This window comes from Stereum hirsutum (genome assembly GCF_000264905.1).
Source record: "Stereum hirsutum FP-91666 SS1 unplaced genomic scaffold STEHIscaffold_5, whole genome shotgun sequence".
Taxonomy (NCBI): Eukaryota; Fungi; Basidiomycota; class Agaricomycetes; order Russulales; family Stereaceae; genus Stereum; species Stereum hirsutum.
This window is the reverse complement of record NW_006763135.1, coordinates 613,622-635,249: the sequence shown is the minus strand read 5'-3', so window position 1 is coordinate 635,249 and position 21,628 is coordinate 613,622. Positions and strand designations below refer to the sequence as shown.

Here is a 21,628-nt window from a genome sequence, read left to right as displayed (position 1 = left end):
TCACTACCCTGCGCGTCGTTAACGACGGAGCCGGCTCACTTCATTAATTCTCTTGTATTGTTTTTTCGTATCCTCCGAAGGGGCGTAAATCACTAAATGAAGGGGCCCACTGCCACTCGTACACAATAACACGAGGGCTCACAGGACGTATATCATGACTCGGATCTGCGCCTTTGCTGCGAAATAACAATTCCACATACGACTTTCAAGCTAGCAATAACATCTCGACACTTCACGTTCCCCCATCCAATACCAAAGCTACCTTTTCCCTGCCCTTCATGACAGAAGTCCCAGAAAAGAAACCCCTCTCGTTTTCTTCCGTCTACGTCGAAGACACTTCCCGGGCGCGCAAATGCATCGAGAACTGGCAGGACCTCTTATATGCCCTATCCAAAATGAACATGTGTAAGACTCTCCTCGAGCCGCACATAGACATCCAAAAATATGTGAGGGAGGTAGAAGAGATGTGAGCTCTCCATCTCCTTCGTCTATCGGTTTACAGTGCAGTGTTGAGATCGCGGAGCTGACTTGGTATGTGTATAGCGGAAGAGCCACGATCGACCAACTCGAGATAGTCCTGACGACAGAGTCAGTCAAGGGGGTCTCGAAAGAGCACCAGGACGCCATCATCGACGAAGCAGAGAAGACATACCGTCTAGCTAACGTCCGCCTTCCTACTCTATCTCCGTCCTTTGCCTGGTTTAACGCATCTCCCATCGTTCGCCATAACAGACACATAAACTCGGTTCCGTGCTCAGTCAATACCATGTCCGCGAGATGTCCTTCGCACACTACTTTTATCGTCTAAGACAAGGCGATGCTGCGCTCCTCGAAATCTGGGAGCTGCTGAACTGGCACCATGAGGGATGGGAAAGGAAACAAAAACGATGCTTAGTGAGGCATTTGACAGCGTAAGCATCCTGTCACACTCTTTTATCGCTAGCCTTGTTGCTCATTGCGAGTCAACCCACAGAACTCTCAAGGCCAGTCCAGTTTCGAGCTTTGGAGGCGGGACCTCACAATCGGTCGATACGAGCGGAGGTATATACGAGCGCTACGCATGTGGTCGTGAATACGCTTCACGAGCTATTGGCGCGCTTGTCTATGCACGGAGCGTGACAGCCGTGAACGACATCAGTAAATCCAGTAGGTCTTTCACCACCATCGCCACCCATGCGTATGAGCTGACTATGCATCAGGCCTGATCATCGACGGTCCAGCATGGGTCAACGAGTCCAGACATCGGAACGAAGACAGCGAGGGAGAGTGCTCGTGGAATGATCTCGAGAAAGAAGTAGAACGGATGCTGCACCCTCATACGCCAGCATGTCAATGCCAAAGCACGGGAAGGACATCGACAGCCACATTGGCTGTGTGACTCTGGAAGAAGCACACCGCAATAGGAATATACCCAGATACTTATTGATATTCTATACCATATTGTACTGTACCATCGCGCGACAATCGAACAGACATACATCTCATACACCCGGTCCAAACAAGCTGACAGCCGCGACAGATGGTGGGCCTGCCACCTGGCCACAGTATGCGATGGCATGTCTCGAGGGGTGCCAAGCGACGGTGGGCGAACTGGAGACAGATTTGATGCGGTGCATATGTGCACCAGTTTCGACTGCACACTATCCAAGGGCCATATGTTAATTATGGTGAAGGACGTAGGAGAGAGATGGCAAAGCAAAGCGTACGATGTCAATATATTTTCCGATGTTTGAGATGGCTATATATTCGCCGCAATGGGAGAAACTGAGCGCAGTGACGGAATGTCTGTAAAGTGTGTCCGAGTGTATGCGTGAGCCAATTTGTCTGGACAGGGACCGTATTTGGAGTGGAATGAAAAGACGCACTCGCAGGCTGTGATCGTCCTCGCACAGATCAACTCGTCCATATCGAATATGTTCACAATCGTATCATATCCTCCCGACGCCATGTATCTGAGTAGAACAAGCGACAGCAAAAAAAAGTTAGTACTTGTCTTCTAACAAAAAGTGATACAAATGACATACTTTCCCCGAGGATCCAAAGCGGCGGCGATACATCCTCCGACATGCGCGGGAAGGCTTTCTTGAACCGTTAACGCAGGAAAGTCGTGGATGCGGACCTGGTATTCTGAAATGTGCGTGAGGATAAGGCCGTCGCCTACGTGGTTGAACATGGCCGTCGTGGCTGTCAAGCTCTACGTTATCGAACACCAAACACGGAACACGGAACGATGGAACAGAAGAGAACGAGCCGAAAACACGATCAGCAGAGTGAAGGGTCAGGGAACTGGTAGGAGTACACACAGTATCAGTCGTCATGTGGCCCCACTGCTCCTTGCCATCGTCTCCCTCTGGCTTCGCAAACGACAAGAAATGGAGCTGGTTGGGGACGGAGACCCATACAAGGTGCTTCCCGTCTGGTGAGTAGTTCGTTTGGATCGGTGCAGATCGTGTGTTGACTATCTGGGTGGGTTTGCTCTCTATACGATAGCCCGAACATCGTCTCAACCCCCCTGAGAATGCATGGAATCGAAAAAAATGGTACTTACGTCGAGCGTCCCAAAACACGATCCTCCTTTCCTTCGAACTCGATGAGCAAAATAGCTCCGGATGCGTTGGATTCCAGGACACATAGTCGGTATCGTCCGAGTGCGATATCGAGTACAGCGAACATCCTCGCGTGTCCAACTAGAAGCGAACCAGTTCATATGAGCATTCCGACTAGAATACATGTTCACTGGCCGAGGAAAGAAAGAGAGCATACACTCTTGTCTGGTTGCCAAATCCTCACTGCCTTGTCCATCCCTGCTGCTGCCAGCTTCTTCCCATCACAACTCCATGCGACATGGTTCATGCCCTGATGTGAGGGTATCCGGACATCGCGAGGTCGAAAAGCGGAGAAATTAGGTGCCTGTGTGTTGCATGGAATTGAACAGAGATAATAAGAGGCCATAGACGAGGTTATTTCGAGTTGCTTTCGGGATCATTTCGTGAGCGTGCGCGTACATGGACACCTCGAGCGGAGAACGTCGTGTGGGGTGGGGGAGAGGGCGGTCGTTGCGGTGCTTGGAGTTCTCCCTCTTCTTCTTTTTGTGAGCTCGACATCAAAAACAATGCTGAATGTCGTTAACGATGGTGACAAAGAGCGATGGCAAATGTTGACTGCACAAGGGCGAAGTCGGTGATGGTGGAGAGCAATTCAGAGCAACTTTGACGACGCGACGCGCCGAACGCGACACACAACTCTCACGGTCTGCAAGCATGTCCAAATGCAGTATTATAAAATGTGTTTATTGTAGATTGTCTAAGGTTAGGGTTAGCGCCGCCAGCCGACAAAAATAATGGCCCGCCCAGCCCGAGGGCCGGATCGGGACAGGAAAATATTGAGACGGTGCACGACCCAGAGGGCCGTACAAACCGCCAGGCCCCTCTGAGGACAAGGTCGCCGTGCAATGGAAGGGCCCGACGGCCGACACTCCCAGGTAGATGAAGGGGAATATCCCATCAAGGTAAGTATGCAGAAACAGGACGTCGAGGCAACGGCTATAAAGGATGGAGGGGTGCGCACGGACCAGGTGGCGGGTGGTGGCGAGGGCGCTTTCGTCGTGGCAGAGACCTGGCGCAGATCGGTGACGCTTGGCTGAGTCGAGTACCTATGTTTGCTTTCGCCTTCATCATCGCTTGCTGCCTGTTATACTAAGCTATGTGACCCTTGTTTCTCTAGTTTGAAGGCGGTCCGCTGTGTACTACTTCTCTGGATCGTGGTGTCGCTATGAGTCCGATAATCATCAAGAACACTTGCATCGCTACGTTCGACCACTAGCAGACCCTCATAGCACTGTCGTCATCACCACCACCTGCTTTCTGATAACCATGTTCACTGTACATGTTTCTTTTCTCGTTTTCTTTTGGGTGCCGGCTTCGCTATGTCTATTTCATGGAGGTTTCGATGCGTAAGTAAACAAAAGGTCCGTTGGGTCTACCGTATGCATCTGCCAAAGCAACCGCTTGTCTAGTTCTGTAAGGTAGGTTGGCTATGCATGTCTGATATCGTGTTTCACTGCGGTTCAGCGTAGATGCACCACTGCCAGGCCCGTCATCATGTACGGTACTTCCGACTTTTCTCACATCCATCATCTTGAACTTCGTTTGTTCCCTTCATTCGGGAGGGAGCAGAGGCCTGAAATCCCTGGACTATTGCGCTCTTACGTGTCATCCCTACGGACCATTAGAGTGGTCTGGTGATCGTTAATATTGACTTGAGTAGCACTGATATCTCTATTCGTAAGTATTCAACAGAAGACGATGCCACAGTCATACTCATAACCCGCAACATCGCCCAGCGTGGGATATTTTTGCCTCAGACCTCCCACACAGATCGTGCCACTCAAAAACGCACGATTGAATCACCTCACTCAACCTTCTTCTCCACTCTTGGCACAAACCACCAACAAATCCCCTGCGCTACCAGCAACGCCAACACAGTCGGCTCCAAGATCCATATTCCTATACTTTTCTGCGAGCTCAAGACGCCAACCAACAACGGGAAGAACGCGCTGCCTAGTTGGCCGATCGAAGAGATGAGGGCAAAGGCATCGGCGTGGAGATGGCGAGGAATCAATTTTCCACCTGTGGTGATGGCGGCTGTATAAAAGGTTGATATCGCAAGACTGTGCGAGAGTGAGAGCGGGACAGTGTCAATGTTTGAATGGAAGAAAATGATGTCAGAAAACAAACAGCGTTGACATCGCCAAGGTATGTGGAGGACAGAAAGATGCCATAATAAAAGTTGTACACATACCCGACGAGTGCGGTGGCAGTAGCGGTGGAGGCAATGGCAGGAACGAGCCATGCTACCACTTCAAGAGCAATCGCCACAGTCAAGTAGATGAAGATAGCGCGTCTCTCTCCCATGAAAGTGTTTAATGCTGGGAGGGCGATACGCCCAATTGCTATGCCTAGATAAATGTTAGTTCTACGACCATTGTTCTACAATTGACATTGGAGGAGAACAGTATGCGAACCGAGGTAAAAGCAGGAGGCAACCCAGGATGCGCCCTCGGGGCTACCCCTGCGGACCGTTAGGACATAGGAAACGATCCATCCCCCACTAAAACCATCCGTTTATCAGTTTGAGTTACCGGGAGAATGTTGCGCTGCATTTACATGGTCTCCTCAGCTCTGTTGATATCATACTCCTTGAGTGACGCTTGACAATTTCGACACCGAGGATGAAGCACATACCCTACATATAGCATCAGAAATATTGCAAGAGTCCAGACCGCTTTACTAGACAATGTCTCGCGTAAATGGCGCCGATCACTTGCATTAGCTGCCTGGGGCTCGTCGGGATGTGAGGGTAGGACTTGAAGTCCACGAAAGGCGAGCCAAATGAGAATAAAGACGGGGATGTTCATCCCTATATTGGTCAGATAGAATAGATGATACTGTAGAAAAAGCTGATTATAGCCTCTCCATAACGACAGTATCAGGAAGGGGTGCGTACTGGGTAGCCACGCGTGACCATCGCAGTTGCGATTAGAGGACTTCCGAACGCGCCAAGGCCGTAGATGCCATGGAGTATACCAGTATACAACAATGGCCGTCGAAGAATCGCGAAATAAGCGTTGCATAATCCAAGCTTATTTGGTTGAGCCAGTATCTCGAAAGTGATACAATGATATATACCTGTGTAGCGTAAGCGACCCCCACGACCCAAAAACCAAAACACATCAGGCTGAAGCTGACTTGCTGGGATGAGTTTATGACGTTCTTTTTCCAAAACTTGTCAGTGCGGAAAGCATTTTAAGTAGGCGAGAACCTAAGACTCACTCCGATGAGCTCCACAGTGACCGCCAGAAGTAAAGCTCTCCCGAAGCCTACCTTGCGAGCTAATGCTCCAGAGGCGACGGCGGCGGCGGCGTATCCAAAGAAGGTGGAGACGAAAAGAATTGCGACGCGAGCATAGCTGATGTTGAAGGCTTCCTCAATGTAGGGTATAAGAGCTCCAGTTGCACCACCACTAGTAAAACGTAGAAGTAAGAAGGAACGGAGGAGGTATCAGAAAGGTGTTGAAGTTTCTACATATAACCGACACGACGTACTTCCACCCGGCGAGGAAGAGCGTGACAAAGGATGCACACATCCGGAAACGTCGCATATTTTGAGATTCTGGAAGGGGTCCCACCATAATAGCATTTCTTGTGTCAGGTTTCGATGGTTTGGGAGGGGGGTACTCGGTCTTCGGATGCACGATGGAGGGAGCTACTACAATGTTCGTGATCGCCGCGTTCGACTTCGCATGACCAGGACCCAGGACATGACTCTCCTTGACGAAAGGTTCGTCCATTGTGGGTGATTTAGCAGCGTTATCCAAGGACGATACGCAACTACCATCGCCGTGCTCTCCCGATGCTCCGAATCTTTGTGGTGGTCCGAGGTGAGGAAAAGTCAAGAGTTCATCTGGAGCGGCGCGAGACTCAATCTCGAGAAGTGAGGTATTGGTGAAATTCAAGGCAGCGGACATGATTGACAGCGCGAAGCAGGGGTTCAAGTAGGATGATATACCGTGCAACTCTTCCACTATATATGAAACAATATAGAGTCTTGGGTTGGCAGTCCTGCAATCACCGGACAACCCGAGTAGCGAAAGAGGAATGTACGGCCTCCCTGGCACACACCCCGCCCAAGTACGAGGTTTGTTTGCCTGATGCAGGTCCTATATGGGAGGGAAGGAGGATCACTGCCAAAAATTGCTCGAAGGGAGCAAAGAATCGAAAAAGGGCATTCAAGTTTACCCGATTACGGTTGCGTAACGGACATATTTCAGGTCTAAGTCCACGCCTCAGTGTGGAGCCTCCAACTCGATCAAGTTTCAATGCCTGGGTGACAGTAGGATACGTGTTTCGAATCTACGTCTCGGGCCTTGCCTTCGATTTTACGGCTGCGTTGGCCGAGCGTGCATGAGCCGGCCTTTGTGGCGAGGATGTGGCCTAGTTGCGTTTTCTTCGTTTCGCACAACGTGATAGTAGGGAAACAGGCCCCGAACTCTCGAGTCTCGATCTATGCCTCACGGAGCATTCCTGAACCTTTGCCAGAATAAATGAAGGGGAGAATACGCTTAACGAGTGAGGACACTGCTAGCCCTGGGTCAGTATGCGAATTCTTTCGCTCCAAGTCTCGCGGAAGGAGACCTCGAGAGACCAGAGCAGCAACCATTTTCCGGGGGAAAGAGTTCGACATCGATGTTGGCCATTTAGAGTTAACTGACATAGAGTATTCTTGCAGTGTCCTACTTCGCGGAAAGGGATGAGTTGATACCAAGAGAACTATCATCAACGACGGCCTAGCAAACAGTACGGTTAGCTAAGGAAACGTAGCAATGGGAATAGTAGGAAAAACAAGCCTCGATGCCATCACCGCTGCCGTACTTCTCCTTGACAAGAGCCTTATGAACCTCAAGGACGTCGTAGAGCTCCTCGTAAGCAACGTCGTTGACGAATATGCATGAACCGTATGGCTTCGGCATAACGAAGCGCTGCTTCCCGTTGCGACTATTCCTAGAATGACGCAAATGTGTCAGGGTCTATAGCTTGGACTACTTGAAGTCGTGGGCAAGGACTGGCTTGATATCTTCAATGGCCTTCCACATCATCTCGCACGTAAAGAGCTCGTGATCCATGGATAATCCGATACTGTGAGAAAGATAATGGTGTTCATCTCGCTCGCCTTCGGTGAGATAACCGCGGGTCCACGCAAAAGTGATGAAATACGCCATATCGATATTGACAGCGTGACCGTGGCGAAGAGGTACGATAGGCGTGAGTTCCAACGTCGGAGACAAGCTGTGACCGTACGCCATGACTCTGTCAAGCCGGATCTCGTGAAGATTGGAAGTTTCGAGCTAAACAAAGCAAGATTGTAGTGGGAGTGCACGAGAGATGATATACAGCAGGTACTGACAGCAAGCATAACCTTGATGGCCCGGTAAGTAATATCATCTGCAATCTTCTTGAGCTTCGGATCGCAATTGGCGGTACGACCAAAGCGGGAGTCGATCAAAGCAGGACCGTGGTCGACGAGAAGCTTCCACGAGTATACGTCAGTGCATGAAGTTATCTTCATCAATTCTGCATCGAGAGCGATTCCTTCAGTTCTAAAGAGACCTATAGTGGGGATCTGCCACTGACCAGAAAGGCCGTCACGAACATGCGCCTCGGGCAAGGTCTTGAGCATGTCGAAGTCGAGGAAGGTTGATAACGGCGCATGACTGAGAAGTATGTATATATAAATTATGGTCTTGGTATGATAATCGAAGGGGTAGGAGTAAAAACCGTACAAGTCCCCCAACCGATTCTTCAGGACACCATGGTTGACGCCGACTGGGTGGCTCAGTCAGCCTATATCGGTGAAGGAATTGATTGGCTGGTAGCTGCTCACCCTTTATTGATACCGAAGCATCTATCAAACCAATCAAGGTAGTCGGAACTCGAATGAAGTTCGTGCCCCTACGGTAGGAAGCGCACGCGTAGCCTGCGACGTCGGTACAAACTCCGCCGCCGACAATGAGGACAGGCTAGACACAACATCATCAGTTATGCGCTTAAATTCGATGGTAAAGATGACGACCAACCTCCTTTCGATTGACGCCAAATGCGTTCATCGCATCAACAATAGACAACATAGTGGTCATCGTCTTATTTTTCTCTCCGCCCTCCATGACGAACGTATCCAGCAGGATGTTATGATACGCGAAGTAAGCGGTCCATTGCTTGGAGTAGAGCCGATCCACGTTGCTATCCGTGACGAGTAGAACACGATTCCACTGTCTATATATCATCGCAAGATGTTCATGCTTAGGATGAAAGATGTCGTCGATGAATTGAAATTCTGTTTCACAAGAGCAAAATGAGCACGAAAAGATATGAAATAATGGGAGAGAACCCAACCGTAGCGAAGCTCCTCATTGCCAGTAACCAGGAAGCCGTTCTCGGAAGTAGTGAGACAGGCGGTGAGTTCGCTCATGGTGGTAAATGACTAAATGGGCGAGTAGTCGAAGAGGGAAAGACAACGTGTGATAAGAACCCCAGCGACCATCTCTAGTTGCTATAAATCCAGCCAGGGAGCGTGCGAGCTTGCGGATAATGGTTAGCCATCTCCGCCAGATACACAGAAATCTAAAAGTATCAGTTGGCACTCGAACTTAAGGTACATCTGTATTCTGGAGGGAACGTGGGGCCGTAATGCGTCGATGCTAGGTTGGACCATACGCCGCGGAAGAGCGCCCTTGCGGATTTCGGGAGAAAGACGAGGGCCCTCCATTGGTTTCATACAGTCCTAGTTGCCACAATATATTGGGTGAAGAAAGACGACGTTTGCGATAGTCTCCTGTACACATATTTAGCAAGGAAACGGATGCGGAGAGCTTTCGAAATTGTACCAAAGAGATGCTGTGAGCTGCGGAACAAGAACCTTGTGTCCTTTGGAAAGAAGGTTATCTCGACTTTTCGCAAGTTGTCCGCAAAAGGTATTGAGCACGTACGTCAGAAAGGATCGACCATCGTCCTATATTCCAAAAGTATCAACGAAGCTCCCATTGAGCATGAGAGGATGACGGTAAGAATTGGAGTGTCTATAAGTAAGAATTAGGTGTGAGGGTAAGCAAGTTCGAGTCGACTTCAGCGGAAAGGGTCGGAGGGGCTTATTGGAGGATGGATGGAGGAACTTGAAGGTTATCTGACCTTTTTGGATCAACGTATCTGCTGCACACCCCTCGGTTTCTCCCGGGTCACTCACCCGCAGAGAGCCGTTCTTTTCAGATCTCGAATCATTTTTAAGATGCGCCGTGCGTTGTCTGGTGCTGCCATATCATATGCCTCTCTGCAAGCGACGAGGAAAAGAAGGAGGAGAAAAGGAACTCCGTCCTAAAAGCATACCGATGGGCATAATAAAGTTATCATTGCACAACGAACGTGCAATTCCTTGATACTTCCATCTGTGCTTTCATCACGAGCTCTGCCGTAACCCACCCACCGGTGGCGCTGCAGCCTCGCGGAGTAGCTTGTGTCTCGCGGATTGCTCGCGGAGCGACCTCCACGCTAGAGGCCAAAAGTAGATCCTCGCCTGCATGAGAAGCGGGTCAAGTACAGCGCCGTTCGAACGCAAGCCCAGAATATGGTCAGTCCTATTCGGCTCAGTCTCCCGCACACGGCGCATAACTCATTCGAGAGGGGCGGTCGCTCGACGGCTGAAATGAAGTCAGATTGTCGATTGAGCCTCAATCCAGATCAGGCCACAGCCCTTCAATCTTAGGTCCGAATTGCAGTGTAAGAGGGATTGAACGATATTCGTCAGAGGACGCAACACAAAAAGACGCACACCAAGCACAAGTTAGCCACTATATACGGTGAGAACCACCCTGACATCAACATCAACATCAAGAAGGGGAAGATATGAAAGAAAGCGACGTACGTACGAGTTGACGAGAACAAAGACAAGAAAGCTCTAAAGAAAAGAAGAGGAAAGACCGGACGAGGCACGCGCAAGGGAAGCAAGCAACGCGTTGGGATGATAACGAAACGACGACGAGCAGATAGACTGAAGACAAAATGAGAAATATACGAAACAAGAAAAAGCGGGAATCAGAAAAGGAGAAGGGCAAAAAAAAAGAGCGAAGACAGGACAAGTTCAACGACATTGGGTAATGTATATAGAGGGAGAAGGAAAATGCAGGACGGTAAGTGATAGGATAACACAGGCATTGTGAGTACGTGACAGGTGAGCAGCGGGAGGGTGATGCGTGTAGTATGTGTATACAAATATATATGTAAGTATGGATACCGATGTATAGACGACCTATGAGCCGAGAGAAACGAAGTAGAGCGGAGAAACAAGGACACGATACGACCCGGGAGAGCAAGTACACATGCGTGTAAAGAATATGAGGATCACGAGAGCTCAGAGTCAAGACGCGCTATCGGACAAGCGCAAGTGAAGAAAAAAGGAGACCAGGAGGAAAAGGAAAGAAAAAGCAAGAAAAGACACCCCAAGGTTAATGGCTAGAAATAATGCAACGTTCGGAGAACACAACTTGCAGAGCAGAATCAAGCCGCCACCCAATCTGTCGCCACCCCAACCCATGAACCGCCACAACCACGACCAAACCATGACCACGAATGAGCCCTCATGTATAATAAACCGTCCCTCCATGAGGCTGACCACCATACATCTCATAAGGCGACCCCATGCCCGGCATGCCAACCATTGGATCATAACCCTGTACCTGCGGCTCGTACCCAGGCCCCATCGCACTCTGCGGACCATACTCATAACCTTCGTAGCCCTGTGACTGAGCATCGTAGCCGTACCCTTCCGCCTGGCCAGGAGGGGCATAGTAATATTGCTGCTGATGGTGTTGAGGCTGCGGTGCGTATGGGTTATACATCTGTGCCGGATGCTCCATCCCGTGTTGGTGCTGTTCGTCGCCGTTCATAGTTTGCTGGTTCGAAGGTAGCGGCGGAAGCCCGGGAGGAGGATAGAATTCTTGTGGCGGTTGTGTGAAGCTGAAGCTCTGAGAATGCGAGTGCGAGTGCCGAGAAGGAACAAACTCGGGTACTTTCACCAATTCGGCGGGCGTCTTTGGAGCGCTCGATGCTGATAACGGAGCGGCACCAGAAGCTTCCTCTTCACCATCGCCACTGGCGACCACGGACGATCGTAGATGACTAGGTCCTCTCGGCGACATCATGTCCTTCCGGCTGGGTTCATGAGAATATCCATTGGCTCCATTTTCCCCAGGTCTGCGAATCTCAATCCTGCTGCTCTGCCTCGGTGGAACGAAGATCTCACCCAAAGGCGGACCCGCACCAGGTCCTTGAGGCGCGTATTGAGGTGGACCGCGAGGCTCTTGCTGCTGTACCTGGAAGTCTGGTGAAGGCGAGACAGTCGAGTGATGGTGGAAGTGTTGGGGAACGAAAGGCATTCCAGGCATATGCGCGGGCATTACGCTTCTTGGTGGCAGTGGCGCAGGGGCGGGGAGACCTGGAGGCTGCATCGGTGGCGCGTAAATAGAATGGTGGCTGAGATGATGACCGTGGTGCGGTTGAGTGGGTTGTGCCGGTAGAGGAGCAGGTTGGAAGTACACAGGGCGTCCAGTGGCGTAGTCATATGGCATTCCATTCTGGTCAAGAACGACACCGGGGGGTGGAGGGTAAGGGAGTGCGGGAGGGTAAGAATACGGAGAACCGAAGGGGAGGGGCGATGGGGTGTGGCCGACTGGAGAAAATACGGTCTGGATGGGTGGAAGCATAGGAGGCGCTGGTACCGGATGCTCTGCGATAGGGGACACGGTAGGTGGTATTGAGTCGGGTGGGGGCGCGTGGATCCAGCCGTCTGTCGAAGAGGAGGGCGAGGGAGATTCTTCAGAAGGCGCTTCAACCGTAGGTTCGGGGGTTAGTTCTTCTGGAGGTATAACAGCAGGCGCGACGGATGGTGACCGTTCAATTGACGAAGGCGTGGGTAGGGACGGTGAGGCCGGGGAGGGAATAGAGATGCTAGCAGGCGGTGGTTTTGCGATGGGCTGAGTGTCGTCTTCGGATGGCTTCTGACGTGCAGTGTCCTTGGGCTCCGCCGTGCTGACATTCAGGGACAGCACGGCTTCTGTGGAGGCTTCGACCGCCTGCTTCTGCCCTGGGCGGGGAGGTAGTCGAACAGTGAACAGTCGTTCGACCTCCTCCACCTCGGAAGGCACAGGTGAGGGTGGACGGGGAGCCCACGTCTGAGGCGGAGCTCTTACGATAACAGGAGCTTCACCTCTCCCAGGCAGTTTGACGCGATATCCATAGCCCATACCAGCGCGAGGTTTGAGCGCATGGTCGAAGAATAAAGAGGACTCAGAACGTTGTGTGAAGACGCGCTCGGGCTTCATGGCAAACCACGTACGGGTCGAAGTGTCGGCAGGCGAGGCCTTTGGAGGCAGACGACTGGGAGAACTGTCGAAGGAAGCGGCTGGAGAGAAAGCGGGACGAGTGGCGAACCCTCGACCTCGATTGTTTATGAAGCCACCCCTGGCACCACGGGCACCGCCTCTGAAACCACCTCTTTGTGGGGGTGGCGGTGGCGCAGCACGCCGTTCCTCCCTCTTCTTCAGCTCCTCAAACCCGTCGTGCGTCCACTGTCGTTCGACGGGTGGCAACTCCTCCTCTGGCAGCTCCGGCTCCTGCCTCACACCAGCCATAAAACCGCCCCTTCCACGCCCTCTCGGTCCAAATCCACCATCGAACCCTCCCCGCCCTCTGCCTCGTGTCTGCCAGCGTCCTCTCCACCAATTACTCAGACTTCTCAACCCCTTGTCCAACAGCCGGTCATCGTGGCCCCAAAATTCGCCAACAACGGGAACGTACGAAGGATCTTTCTGGAGGCGTTCTTGGTAGGCCTGGCGAGCGGTTTGGCCATACGGACGAGAATAGGGAGACCCGCCTCTGCCACGAGCTGTATGAGTCGAAGTCGAGGGTTCCGAGTCAGGTACGTCGGCCTCTTCTGGCAAAGTTGGTTCAGGTTCAGGTGCCTCAGCAGACATGGAGGAAGTACGATCAACGGCGACCTTCTTCCCGCGCTTCGCATGCGAAGGCTGTGAGCGTGCCGCAGGCGCATGATGGTCCATGTCGGCGAAATCGATGACTGGAAGCTCCGCATCTCCGTTTTCGTCTAGCGCCTCATTCGCCACCATCTCCGACCAATCTGTCGACCCTCCTAGGAGTGCTGGGGACGTTTTCGAGACCGAAATGCGGTTGACGTCAGGAGGTTGCGGGGTGTGAGAGCTTGAGCCAGGCTCCACGACGTCCACTTGGTGCTGATGGGGGGCAGAAACGGTGGGGACATCTTCTGAGGCCGGTTCGGTCTCGGAGTCTTCAGAGGAGTCGATAGAGGAACGGTCGTCTTGATCAGAGTCTGAATCTGACCTTGCTTCGCGTTCGAACTCTTCGTCGCTGTAGATCCCGTCCTGCGCCCGACCTCGCCTCCTTACGATCCTAGTCTTCTTCTTCGTCTGAAGTTGAGAGCGTGGGTTGGCAGAAGATGACTTGTTGTGTCTGATCGTTGTCGGAGCGGGCATTTGGACTGAGCAAGTGGCACTAGATGGATTGCGGGGAGTGAGACAGAGTGTGGCCTGAGAAAAAAGAGCGCGCTGACGTACGAGGAGACGAGTAAGTGGTAGAACTAGAAAGACAAGAGACTAGGGCTAATTTGTCCGGATTTTCAGCGTATTAAACGGTGGTGATGAGGTGCCGAGGACGATGTCGTTTGCGGCGTGGAGAACGACGTGGAGGTTGTCAAAGACGGTGAGGGGCAGGCGCAGGTTGGGCGCAAGTGGCTGAGGGCCTCTGAGTTTGAATAACAGGGCCAAGGCACGCGATATTTGGAGCTCCGCGTCTTTTCTTTGAGTCATGTCGGCTCCGGCACACGCCACATCAATTGCCACCTGTCTCATGCACAGTAATCAGGCTCGGTCTCGTATTTTCTCTCTAGATGAACAAGGTTCTCCTGCAGAACGTCTCGGACTTATCTTCTCTGCAGGAGGCTGGTCATGCTCTTAGGAATGGCTACGTCTCAGATGTCTTGCGATACGTAAATGTCCCAGCCCTAGCCCCAACGCTTTAAAAAATTAAAGTCCGAGGCTCACCTCTCGGACTCTTCACATCGACGTCCACGACGAACTCGAGCTCACTCTTACTGCCCCGGTATCGCCAGTTCTGGGTCGTCAATGTCTACCGCCTTCGAGCTCTCTGAAGTTTCTCGTCTCGAACGCGGATCTCTCGCTCTGATACCGGATGAAACGCTTAACATTCCCCAGCCTCGACACAGAGTTGCAGCATCCGGAGAACCTACTGGCGATGACGACACAAAATCACCACAGATCGAGGACGATCGACAGTCAAAAGAGACGCTGAATGTGGCCGACAATGGCATCGCCGAAGAGAGCCACCCTTCGGATGATCCCAATGACCAGCTGGCCAATGCAGCGAACCTAGCCGTCATGGCGCCATCTATAGTGCTACCTGAACTCAGCTATCCTCCAGCGACGGCGTCGTCAGCACCTGGCGCGTTGGTGAGTGAAGAACTTCTTCCGGAAAGCACATCCACGCGGCGTCTACGGATGGGTGCAGCTTTTGTGACGCTCTTTCTAGCTGGTTGGAAGTAGGTTGCTCGTACCGTGTTCAGACTCAAAAACTCATACTAAGTCTTACGTGTCCAGTGGAGGAGCGACTGGTGCTCTCATCCCTTACATCGAAGAAGCTTACAATATCGGATACGCACGCGTTGCGATCCTCTTCGTCTCCACATTTCTGGGCTACGCTGCGGCAGCGGCAGCCTCAGGCACACTAGCTCGGAAGATCGGGTTTGGTAGAGCATTACTTGTTGCTGTAGCCATAGAGCTCGTCGGCGTGCGTCCCTCAATCTCTCATAACCCAAGTTGTTTGCTGAAGTAAACCACCATATATGTAGAATGCTATCAACTCATCTCAACAAGTTAACTTCAATCTAATGTGCTTCGGCTTCTGGGTCGTAGGGGTCGCATTTGCCACACAGGTATGTGGCATTATTATTAATCATGGTGTAACACTAACGGTCTCAAACTTAGCTTGGCTTGTGTCATGCTTACTTCGCACTCCTCCGCCGACCACTGATGTACACTGGTATCCTTCACGGTATCTATGGCCTCGGCGCATTCGCAAGCCCTCTCGTCGCCACCGCCATGGTCACTCATGGAATTCCCGTCTGTTCTGTCCTCAATAACCTAATATCTCTACCTAGGAACTCACATTGTATGACGCGTCCAGTACCACCTATTCTACGTGACCAACGTAGGGATGAATGTCCCCGTATTCGCACTCGTCTGGTTCGCTTTCCACGATCTTCAAGCCTTACCTGCACATCCTGCGGAGCCACAAGTGTCCGTTGGAGGTACGGATCATAGTTTACGTGAAACATTGACGAGCAAGACGGTTTGGATTCTCGCTATATTTTTGATGCTTTACGTGGGGTACGTATGCTATGCCTGACCAGTTGCTCTTGCCGAAAGTCGCTAACTTTTCTGCGCAACCGACGGAATTCTCAGAGCCGAGGAAACAATGTAAGTGATTCTGTCGCTCGCCATTACCCTTTCGGCAGGATTGACATAGCCGATCATCGGCGCACATACGTCTGCAGTGGTGGATGGATTGTCTCCTACGTCCTTGAAGTCCGAAAAGGCAGTCCCGAAGGTGCTTCTTGGGTCGCCTCTGCCTTTTACCTCGGTGCGTTGCCTCTCCCCTTCCAAGCTCGACATCGGACACCGTGGCTTATCTTTATATGTGACGCCTCCAGGCTTAGCAATCGGACGCATCGCTCTCCCAGCGCTGAACACATTCATCGGTGAACGGCGTGCTATCTTCTTCTACCTTGCTATTGCGATCGCGCTCGAAGCCATCGCATGGGCTGTCCCTGCAGTCGCATCTACTGCTGCTGCTACTGCTCTTGTCGGGTGCGCCGCTTTGCCTTCCACCACATCATCATGCCAGCATACTTCCACCTGCCACTCTCCCTCTTCGCCCATCTCCAAGGACTATCCACTGATTTTACTTTACTTGGTTCTTGGTGCCTCTATAGCCTCGCCATCTCGACCTTCTACGCCACCGTGATAACCACCGGTGGCAAACTCCTTCCCCGGCGCCTCCACGCCGACGCTTTCGCCATCATCTCCTCTGTGGGTCAAATCGGAAGCGCTCTCTTCCCGTTATTGGTCGGTCTCTTGAGCGCACAGAAGGGAGTGGGGATATGGATCGTGGAGCCGAGTGTGGTTGCGCTACTGGGCGCGCAGGGGGCTTGTTGGTGGTTTGTGCCGAGGGTGGACAGGATTCCGAGGGTCGAGTGATATTGTAAGATCGTCCTACTCCGGTGGAGGGCTGTGAGTAAGGCAGCAACGGAATGTTGCGTGTCTATTGTTGGTGTATGCAGGAGACGGGTGATAGCGATAGCGATGTTCGATCCTAGACGATTGGCTTCTGTAGAAGGGCAAGGCAAGTGAACGTAGACATCCATAAAGATACACAAGGTCCCATAAGCATCAACAGCGTGGTCGACGAGGGTACCTTTCGGTCGGCTCAAGCAGTAGAAGAGACAAAAAGAGCCAGAGACCAGTATGGTCGAGATCCCCGGTAAAGGAGCAGCGGTTACGGTACGTACCTGTGTGTGTTGGTCTTCTGTGTTGGCATGCGCACCGCCGGGCGCTTCAAAGAAGATTTCCGTCAGAAAACAAGTCGCGCCAAACCCATCGACATGATACAACCTCCGAGTCCGTGGTCATTGTCCCACCGTATCCATTGTTTGTATATATTTGCAGTGATGTTGATTCCAGCTTGCATCCGGCCCGCCATTCGTCGTCTCGTCTGTCATGACCACTTAACCTCACAGGAATTCCTACATACGATATTGACAGATGTCTCAGGCAGAGCTCGCCGTCTTCGGACGCCCAACTGCCTTTACTGATGGTCCTGGCTCGCTCACCTTTGCGGAACATCGTTGGCTTCGATGTCGTACCTTTTTCGAGGAAGCCGGATACAGGTTTCGCGCACCCAGATACCAGGAAGGTTGGGTGCCATCGTGGAGGGGGAAAAATCAGTTCTACCACGAAACAGAGGATGGACAAGTCAGGGTACGTCTCTCTGTATCGACATACAGATCCTTTGTTTCTTCATAACGTCCCTTTCAGGCCAATATCATGTTCGATGCCATTAGGACTTCAGACGGGGCGCCTGTCATCATGAAACCCATGAGCGCCTCCGACGGCCCTTATGAAATGGAACTTACTCGTTACGTTAACACGGAACCCATCGCTTCAGACCCTCGCAACCATTCAGTGAAGCTCTTAGACATTTTGAATGTGCCGGAAATGGGAACGCTCAACGATGAGCCGTCACTTGCGAGGCGAGAGGATGTAGAAGTGCTCGTCTTTCCCTTGCTCAGGCCATGGAACAGCCCTTCATTTCATACTGTTGGTGAAGTTATGGCTATGCTGACGCAGATGCTCGAGGTACGCTCTTTTTTTGTTCGTCTATGATCACCGGTCTGTGTCCTGATATTTCTCCCTCCTGCATTGTCGTCCCGCAATGCTACAGGGAATCCACTTTTTACATGATAACCATGTAGCTCACCGGTAAAGCATATCGCTTTTATGCCTTGTGGCTTGTCTAACGGATCTCAGTGATTGCACATACAACAACCTCATGATGGATCCAACGACCATGTATCCTGAGTCATTCCACCCTATCGCTAACAATCGTAGCCGTGATTATAAACGCCACGCCAAACACTACACTCGTACCCAACGGCCTCCTCGTTACGTCTGGATTGATTATGGCCACGCTCGTCGCTACAACCCCGAGGACGGCCCGCCACTGGAGCTGCCACAACTGGCAGGCGACAAGTCTCCGCCAGAGCACAATGGTCCCAATCAGGATATACCCTGCGACCCCTTTGCGACCGATATATACTTCCTTGGCAATTTCATCCGTCTGCATATCTATCAAGTATGTCCCATCCCTTCTCGTATAATTTCTGCGGTTTCTGACGAACGGATTGACCACATCATAGAATTATTTCGGGTTCCAATTCATCTACCCTTTGATCAGCGATATGACGAAGGCGGATCCGTCGAAACGTCCGAAAATTGACGAAGTTGTAGCTCAGTATCATAAAATCCTGGACTCTTTGAGTGGATGGAAACTGCGATCGGGATTGATTAAACGGAAGGAGATCGTTCTGAGTGTGTACAAGCTTGTACCTCATTTCATACGCACTATCGGATACGTTTGTGCAGGTTTACCCTCCATTCCCAATCCCTGAATTCTTTCTTGCCTCTTCATATATGTCGAGTAATCTTCGTCACAATCTTATATGCTCTTTTTCTGCGTCTTGCTTTGCCATGTTGCTGTTATTTGCTTCGCTCTTTAGTTGTTCTCGTTACTTATCTACTATCCATAATTTATTATTGGCTTCTGTTCTTGATCGCCATGTAAACTGGTATGGCTGCTGCATTTGTTCCATGCCCAAGCTTGATGCGGCGTGCCGGAGCTGAGTTCTCATCGCCCATGGGAGAAAAAGCTGAGCGATACATTGGCGCTTGATCTGCTCGAGTTTTCGCATCTCACACAAGGCGAAAGGTCACATGGCCCGACTCATTTTGGCTTGGGTGTTGCTCCTAGTGGTGAGTTCACAACCAGACATGTTGAACAGAAGAAACACTGAGAATACAAGCATAGCACCAGCGCAAGTAATGTGTAAAAGAGTTGCGCAAATTTGTTGCATGAATATATGCCTCGTAGATGAATGTGCGGAAGGAAGGCATCAATGAGCAAGCCTGGCCACATATGACGCCAAACCCACGCGTGGGCTAAGGGCCACAGTGGCACTCGTGTCTATCATTTCACATTCGTGCTTGTTTTAGCAGAGCACAGCTAGGCACATTTCGACAGGATGGCTGTGTGAGTACTATAGTTCTGTGGTACATATCCGGGGTGGACAATATATAGTGGCCGTTTGAATGCTGGAATCATGATATACACGGTGCCACACTACTGTACTTTTACGACCAACTGTTCGTCACGCGTCACGGCCAGGAAATTCTGAGGGTGCCGATGAGCTCCGATTAGAAATCGAGGTTCATCGGCCAACCCCAACCCTAGGAATTTCCTAATCGGGCGAACAGTTGGTCGAAAAACTACAGTACTCAACGGTCACCACTCACCAAATGTCCAGATCACGACCAAATAGATTTCCGTGGTATGGGTTGTATGTCCATGAGCTATTCAAACAATCTGAATGGAAATCACAGACCGCGAATGACGAGTACATACCTCTGGAGATGATATACTTACCTTGACCATCGGGGCCACACATTTTGACCACACAGCATCCCAGATCACCGAATCGAAAATCTGAGAACACAATTGTCTGCGGATTCTCCACACAAGTAAGATCGTCTAATTTATTCGATGTCATTGTCAAAACTGAACGAGCTACGACTGATATACATCGGAGTACATAAAAACGGCCTTTTTCGGAAGAAATTTGCGCCACACCCTATGTACCGCAATCAGCTGTAAAGAATTAGTCTACCACTGCGAACGATATGTGAGGTAGAATATTCATCCTCCAGATTGAGCATCTCCTTCAGATAAAAGAGCTTGATTCATCTTTGCGAGACTCAGTAAAACAGATCACGATCGGTGCACGCCAGCGTGCAAAGCGTTATTTCTCAAAACCACTTCCTCGTGGTACAAGACGACAAGGACCCAACGAAAGCTTGTGCCTACGCTACACCAGGAATATAGATGGTGTGCACACTAGGCGCCAGAGAGACGGTGTCAGAATCTAACATAAGAATTATGCATACAATAATTTGCATTAGTTCCAACTGCAAACCCAATCGCAATGGCGTAGCTGCTCACTGTCATGCTTGCCAGGACCTGGGGCGAAGTGTAATACATCCGTAATGGCCTGCCTTTCAGCCATACTAAGGGGCTCGACATTGGCGTCAGCCGACATCCCGGGTAGTACGGTGTCTAGAACTGAGACAGCATCTTGATCGACGTAGTACTCAGAATATTACTGGTCATGAACATACCTTCAGTTTGGTCTGAACTGCGAAAGGCGTCGTCCGAGATTGCATCGACCCCGCTTCCAGGTGCTTCGTCGTCACCGATAACAGTGACACTATCAACTAAGAAGCCCAAAAGAAGCCGAAGAAAATGAGAACAACACACAAGGCGGGGCATGCATCAAAAGAAAGAGCGTACTATCTCCAGGAGGGATAACGCCCACGCTGACCGTATGCAGCCTGTCTGTATGGGCGGAGACGAACTCGGATAATTGTTGGCTGGCGGTGTGCAAGCGCGCAACGTCATCGTCGCCGGTGTCTTCTTGTTTCTTGCGATCACGACGAAAGGGGAAAAGCATAATGGCCTTAATGGACTTGCTCGAAGGCGATACATTGTTGTCACGCATCGACGACTCGGATTCTGATGACTGCAGATCTATGTTTGCATCTCCAGCTAGACAACGGGATACCAGTCAGCAGGGCACTCATCGAGAGATTATAGAGTCCAGTTTTACAGTTGCTTAGACCAGTCTCTATCGCCTTCAAGTCTAGCGAAAAGCGCTTGTAGAGCAGCATTAGTACACTTGTGGACTCATCCAGAGCAGATGCTATGGCTCACTTCGACCCTCTTGAAGGCTGTATGCGCTGGCATATGCGCCTTGCCAGCAAGCTCTCAGGCCTTTAGGCAAGCCATCGAGGTGTTTACGCTTTGTATAAGCTCTGGGACATGTTTGGATATCAGTGGTGAGTATCGTGAACTAGTAGTCTACCACAGAAATACGCACTGTCGCCTCAGCATTTCTGCATTGTTTATTTGGACTTGGGTCATTTTGGGCTTACATTCATTATAGAGATCCAGGAATTTGCCAAGTAGAATGTCAGTGTCATCCACAAGCTCCTCGCCCTTAGCCGGAATCAGCATTGGAACAACGACGGCGATAATGCTAGCACCAGCAGGGATCAGGGCAGGAAGAAGGATGGTTTCAACACCAGACAT

General features: G+C 51.1%; 8 protein-coding genes across 8 annotated transcripts; 3 read left to right on the top strand and 5 right to left on the bottom strand.

The window, feature by feature from the left end:
• Positions 1-278: 278 nt before the first annotated feature.
• STEHIDRAFT_155266 (uncharacterized protein) lies at positions 279-1,205 on the top strand (the record flags this gene model as incomplete). The annotated part of the gene is made up of 4 exons (XM_007302578.1): positions 279-466; positions 544-664; positions 733-911; positions 974-1,205. The coding sequence occupies 4 exons, from the start codon at positions 279-281 to the stop codon at positions 1,203-1,205; spliced, it is 720 nt and encodes a 239-aa protein (XP_007302640.1).
• A 276-nt stretch (positions 1,206-1,481) lies between these two features.
• STEHIDRAFT_94736 (WD40 repeat-like protein) lies at positions 1,482-3,165 on the bottom strand (the record flags this gene model as incomplete). The annotated part of the gene is made up of 8 exons (XM_007302577.1): positions 3,006-3,165; positions 2,764-2,910; positions 2,549-2,687; positions 2,304-2,479; positions 2,025-2,194; positions 1,866-1,952; positions 1,707-1,785; positions 1,482-1,640 (listed from the first exon to the last, which is right to left on the bottom strand). The coding sequence occupies exons 1-8, from the start codon at positions 3,102-3,104 to the stop codon at positions 1,482-1,484; spliced, it is 1,056 nt and encodes a 351-aa protein (XP_007302639.1). The 5' UTR covers positions 3,105-3,165.
• A 1,245-nt stretch (positions 3,166-4,410) lies between these two features.
• On the bottom strand, positions 4,411-6,525 carry STEHIDRAFT_155264 (MFS general substrate transporter; the record flags this gene model as incomplete). Its single annotated transcript, XM_007302576.1, has 9 exons — positions 4,411-4,669; positions 4,801-4,957; positions 5,024-5,109; positions 5,166-5,180; positions 5,244-5,446; positions 5,506-5,640; positions 5,688-5,771; positions 5,832-6,021; positions 6,104-6,525. The coding sequence occupies 9 exons, from the start codon at positions 6,523-6,525 to the stop codon at positions 4,411-4,413; spliced, it is 1,551 nt and encodes a 516-aa protein (XP_007302638.1).
• A 701-nt stretch (positions 6,526-7,226) lies between these two features.
• STEHIDRAFT_167311 (3-dehydroquinate synthase) lies at positions 7,227-9,651 on the bottom strand. Its single transcript, XM_007302575.1, has 11 exons — positions 9,541-9,651; positions 9,439-9,478; positions 8,948-9,386; positions 8,632-8,888; positions 8,439-8,574; positions 8,338-8,380; positions 8,189-8,268; positions 7,962-8,128; positions 7,601-7,902; positions 7,405-7,558; positions 7,227-7,344 (listed from the first exon to the last, which is right to left on the bottom strand). The coding sequence occupies exons 3-11, from the start codon at positions 9,021-9,023 to the stop codon at positions 7,291-7,293; spliced, it is 1,269 nt and encodes a 422-aa protein (XP_007302637.1). The 5' UTR covers positions 9,024-9,386; positions 9,439-9,478; positions 9,541-9,651; the 3' UTR covers positions 7,227-7,290.
• Positions 9,652-10,464: 813 nt separating this feature from the next.
• STEHIDRAFT_167310 (uncharacterized protein) lies at positions 10,465-14,349 on the bottom strand. Its single transcript, XM_007302574.1, has 2 exons — positions 14,191-14,349; positions 10,465-14,128 (listed from the first exon to the last, which is right to left on the bottom strand). The coding sequence occupies exon 2, from the start codon at positions 14,107-14,109 to the stop codon at positions 11,182-11,184; it is 2,928 nt and encodes a 975-aa protein (XP_007302636.1). The 5' UTR covers positions 14,110-14,128; positions 14,191-14,349; the 3' UTR covers positions 10,465-11,181.
• A 569-nt stretch (positions 14,350-14,918) lies between these two features.
• On the top strand, positions 14,919-17,070 carry STEHIDRAFT_138431 (MFS general substrate transporter). The gene is made up of 9 exons (XM_007302573.1): positions 14,919-15,191; positions 15,250-15,439; positions 15,501-15,584; positions 15,637-15,771; positions 15,836-16,038; positions 16,114-16,128; positions 16,206-16,291; positions 16,362-16,518; positions 16,644-17,070. Exons 1-9 carry the CDS (start codon positions 15,031-15,033, stop codon positions 16,906-16,908), a joined length of 1,296 nt encoding a protein of 431 aa, XP_007302635.1. The 5' UTR covers positions 14,919-15,030; the 3' UTR covers positions 16,909-17,070.
• A 402-nt stretch (positions 17,071-17,472) lies between these two features.
• On the top strand, positions 17,473-18,878 carry STEHIDRAFT_54626 (uncharacterized protein; the record flags this gene model as incomplete). Its single annotated transcript, XM_007302278.1, has 5 exons — positions 17,473-17,688; positions 17,746-18,066; positions 18,152-18,189; positions 18,238-18,595; positions 18,627-18,878. 5 exons carry the CDS (start codon positions 17,473-17,475, stop codon positions 18,876-18,878), a joined length of 1,185 nt encoding a protein of 394 aa, XP_007302340.1.
• Positions 18,879-20,343: 1,465 nt separating this feature from the next.
• On the bottom strand, positions 20,344-21,628 carry STEHIDRAFT_155259 (uncharacterized protein; the record flags this gene model as incomplete). Its single annotated transcript, XM_007302572.1, has 7 exons — positions 20,344-20,405; positions 20,483-20,596; positions 20,659-20,754; positions 20,831-21,085; positions 21,147-21,179; positions 21,251-21,351; positions 21,417-21,628. The coding sequence occupies 7 exons, from the start codon at positions 21,626-21,628 to the stop codon at positions 20,344-20,346; spliced, it is 873 nt and encodes a 290-aa protein (XP_007302634.1).

Bases quoted from the DNA above. Each gene is read 5' to 3' on its own strand.
- STEHIDRAFT_167311 (XM_007302575.1), bottom strand. From the start codon at position 9,023: ATGAGCGAACTCACCGCCTGTCTCACTACTTCCGAGAACGGCTTCCTG. The intron at 8,129-8,188 runs GTCAGTGGCAGA...CTCTCGATGCAG, and splicing joins TGTTCGTGACGGCCTTTCTG to AATTGATGAAGATAACTTCA. The intron at 7,559-7,600 runs GTAGTCCAAGCT...GCGTCATTCTAG, and splicing joins GTCCTTGCCCACGACTTCAA to GAATAGTCGCAACGGGAAGC.
- STEHIDRAFT_138431 (XM_007302573.1), top strand. From the start codon at position 15,031: ATGGCGCCATCTATAGTGCTACCTGAACTCAGCTATCCTCCAGCGACG. The intron at 15,585-15,636 runs GTATGTGGCATT...TCTCAAACTTAG, and splicing joins GGGTCGCATTTGCCACACAG to CTTGGCTTGTGTCATGCTTA. The intron at 16,519-16,643 runs GTGCGCCGCTTT...GTGCCTCTATAG, and splicing joins GCTGCTACTGCTCTTGTCGG to CCTCGCCATCTCGACCTTCT.
- STEHIDRAFT_167310 (XM_007302574.1), bottom strand. From the start codon at position 14,109: ATGCCCGCTCCGACAACGATCAGACACAACAAGTCATCTTCTGCCAAC.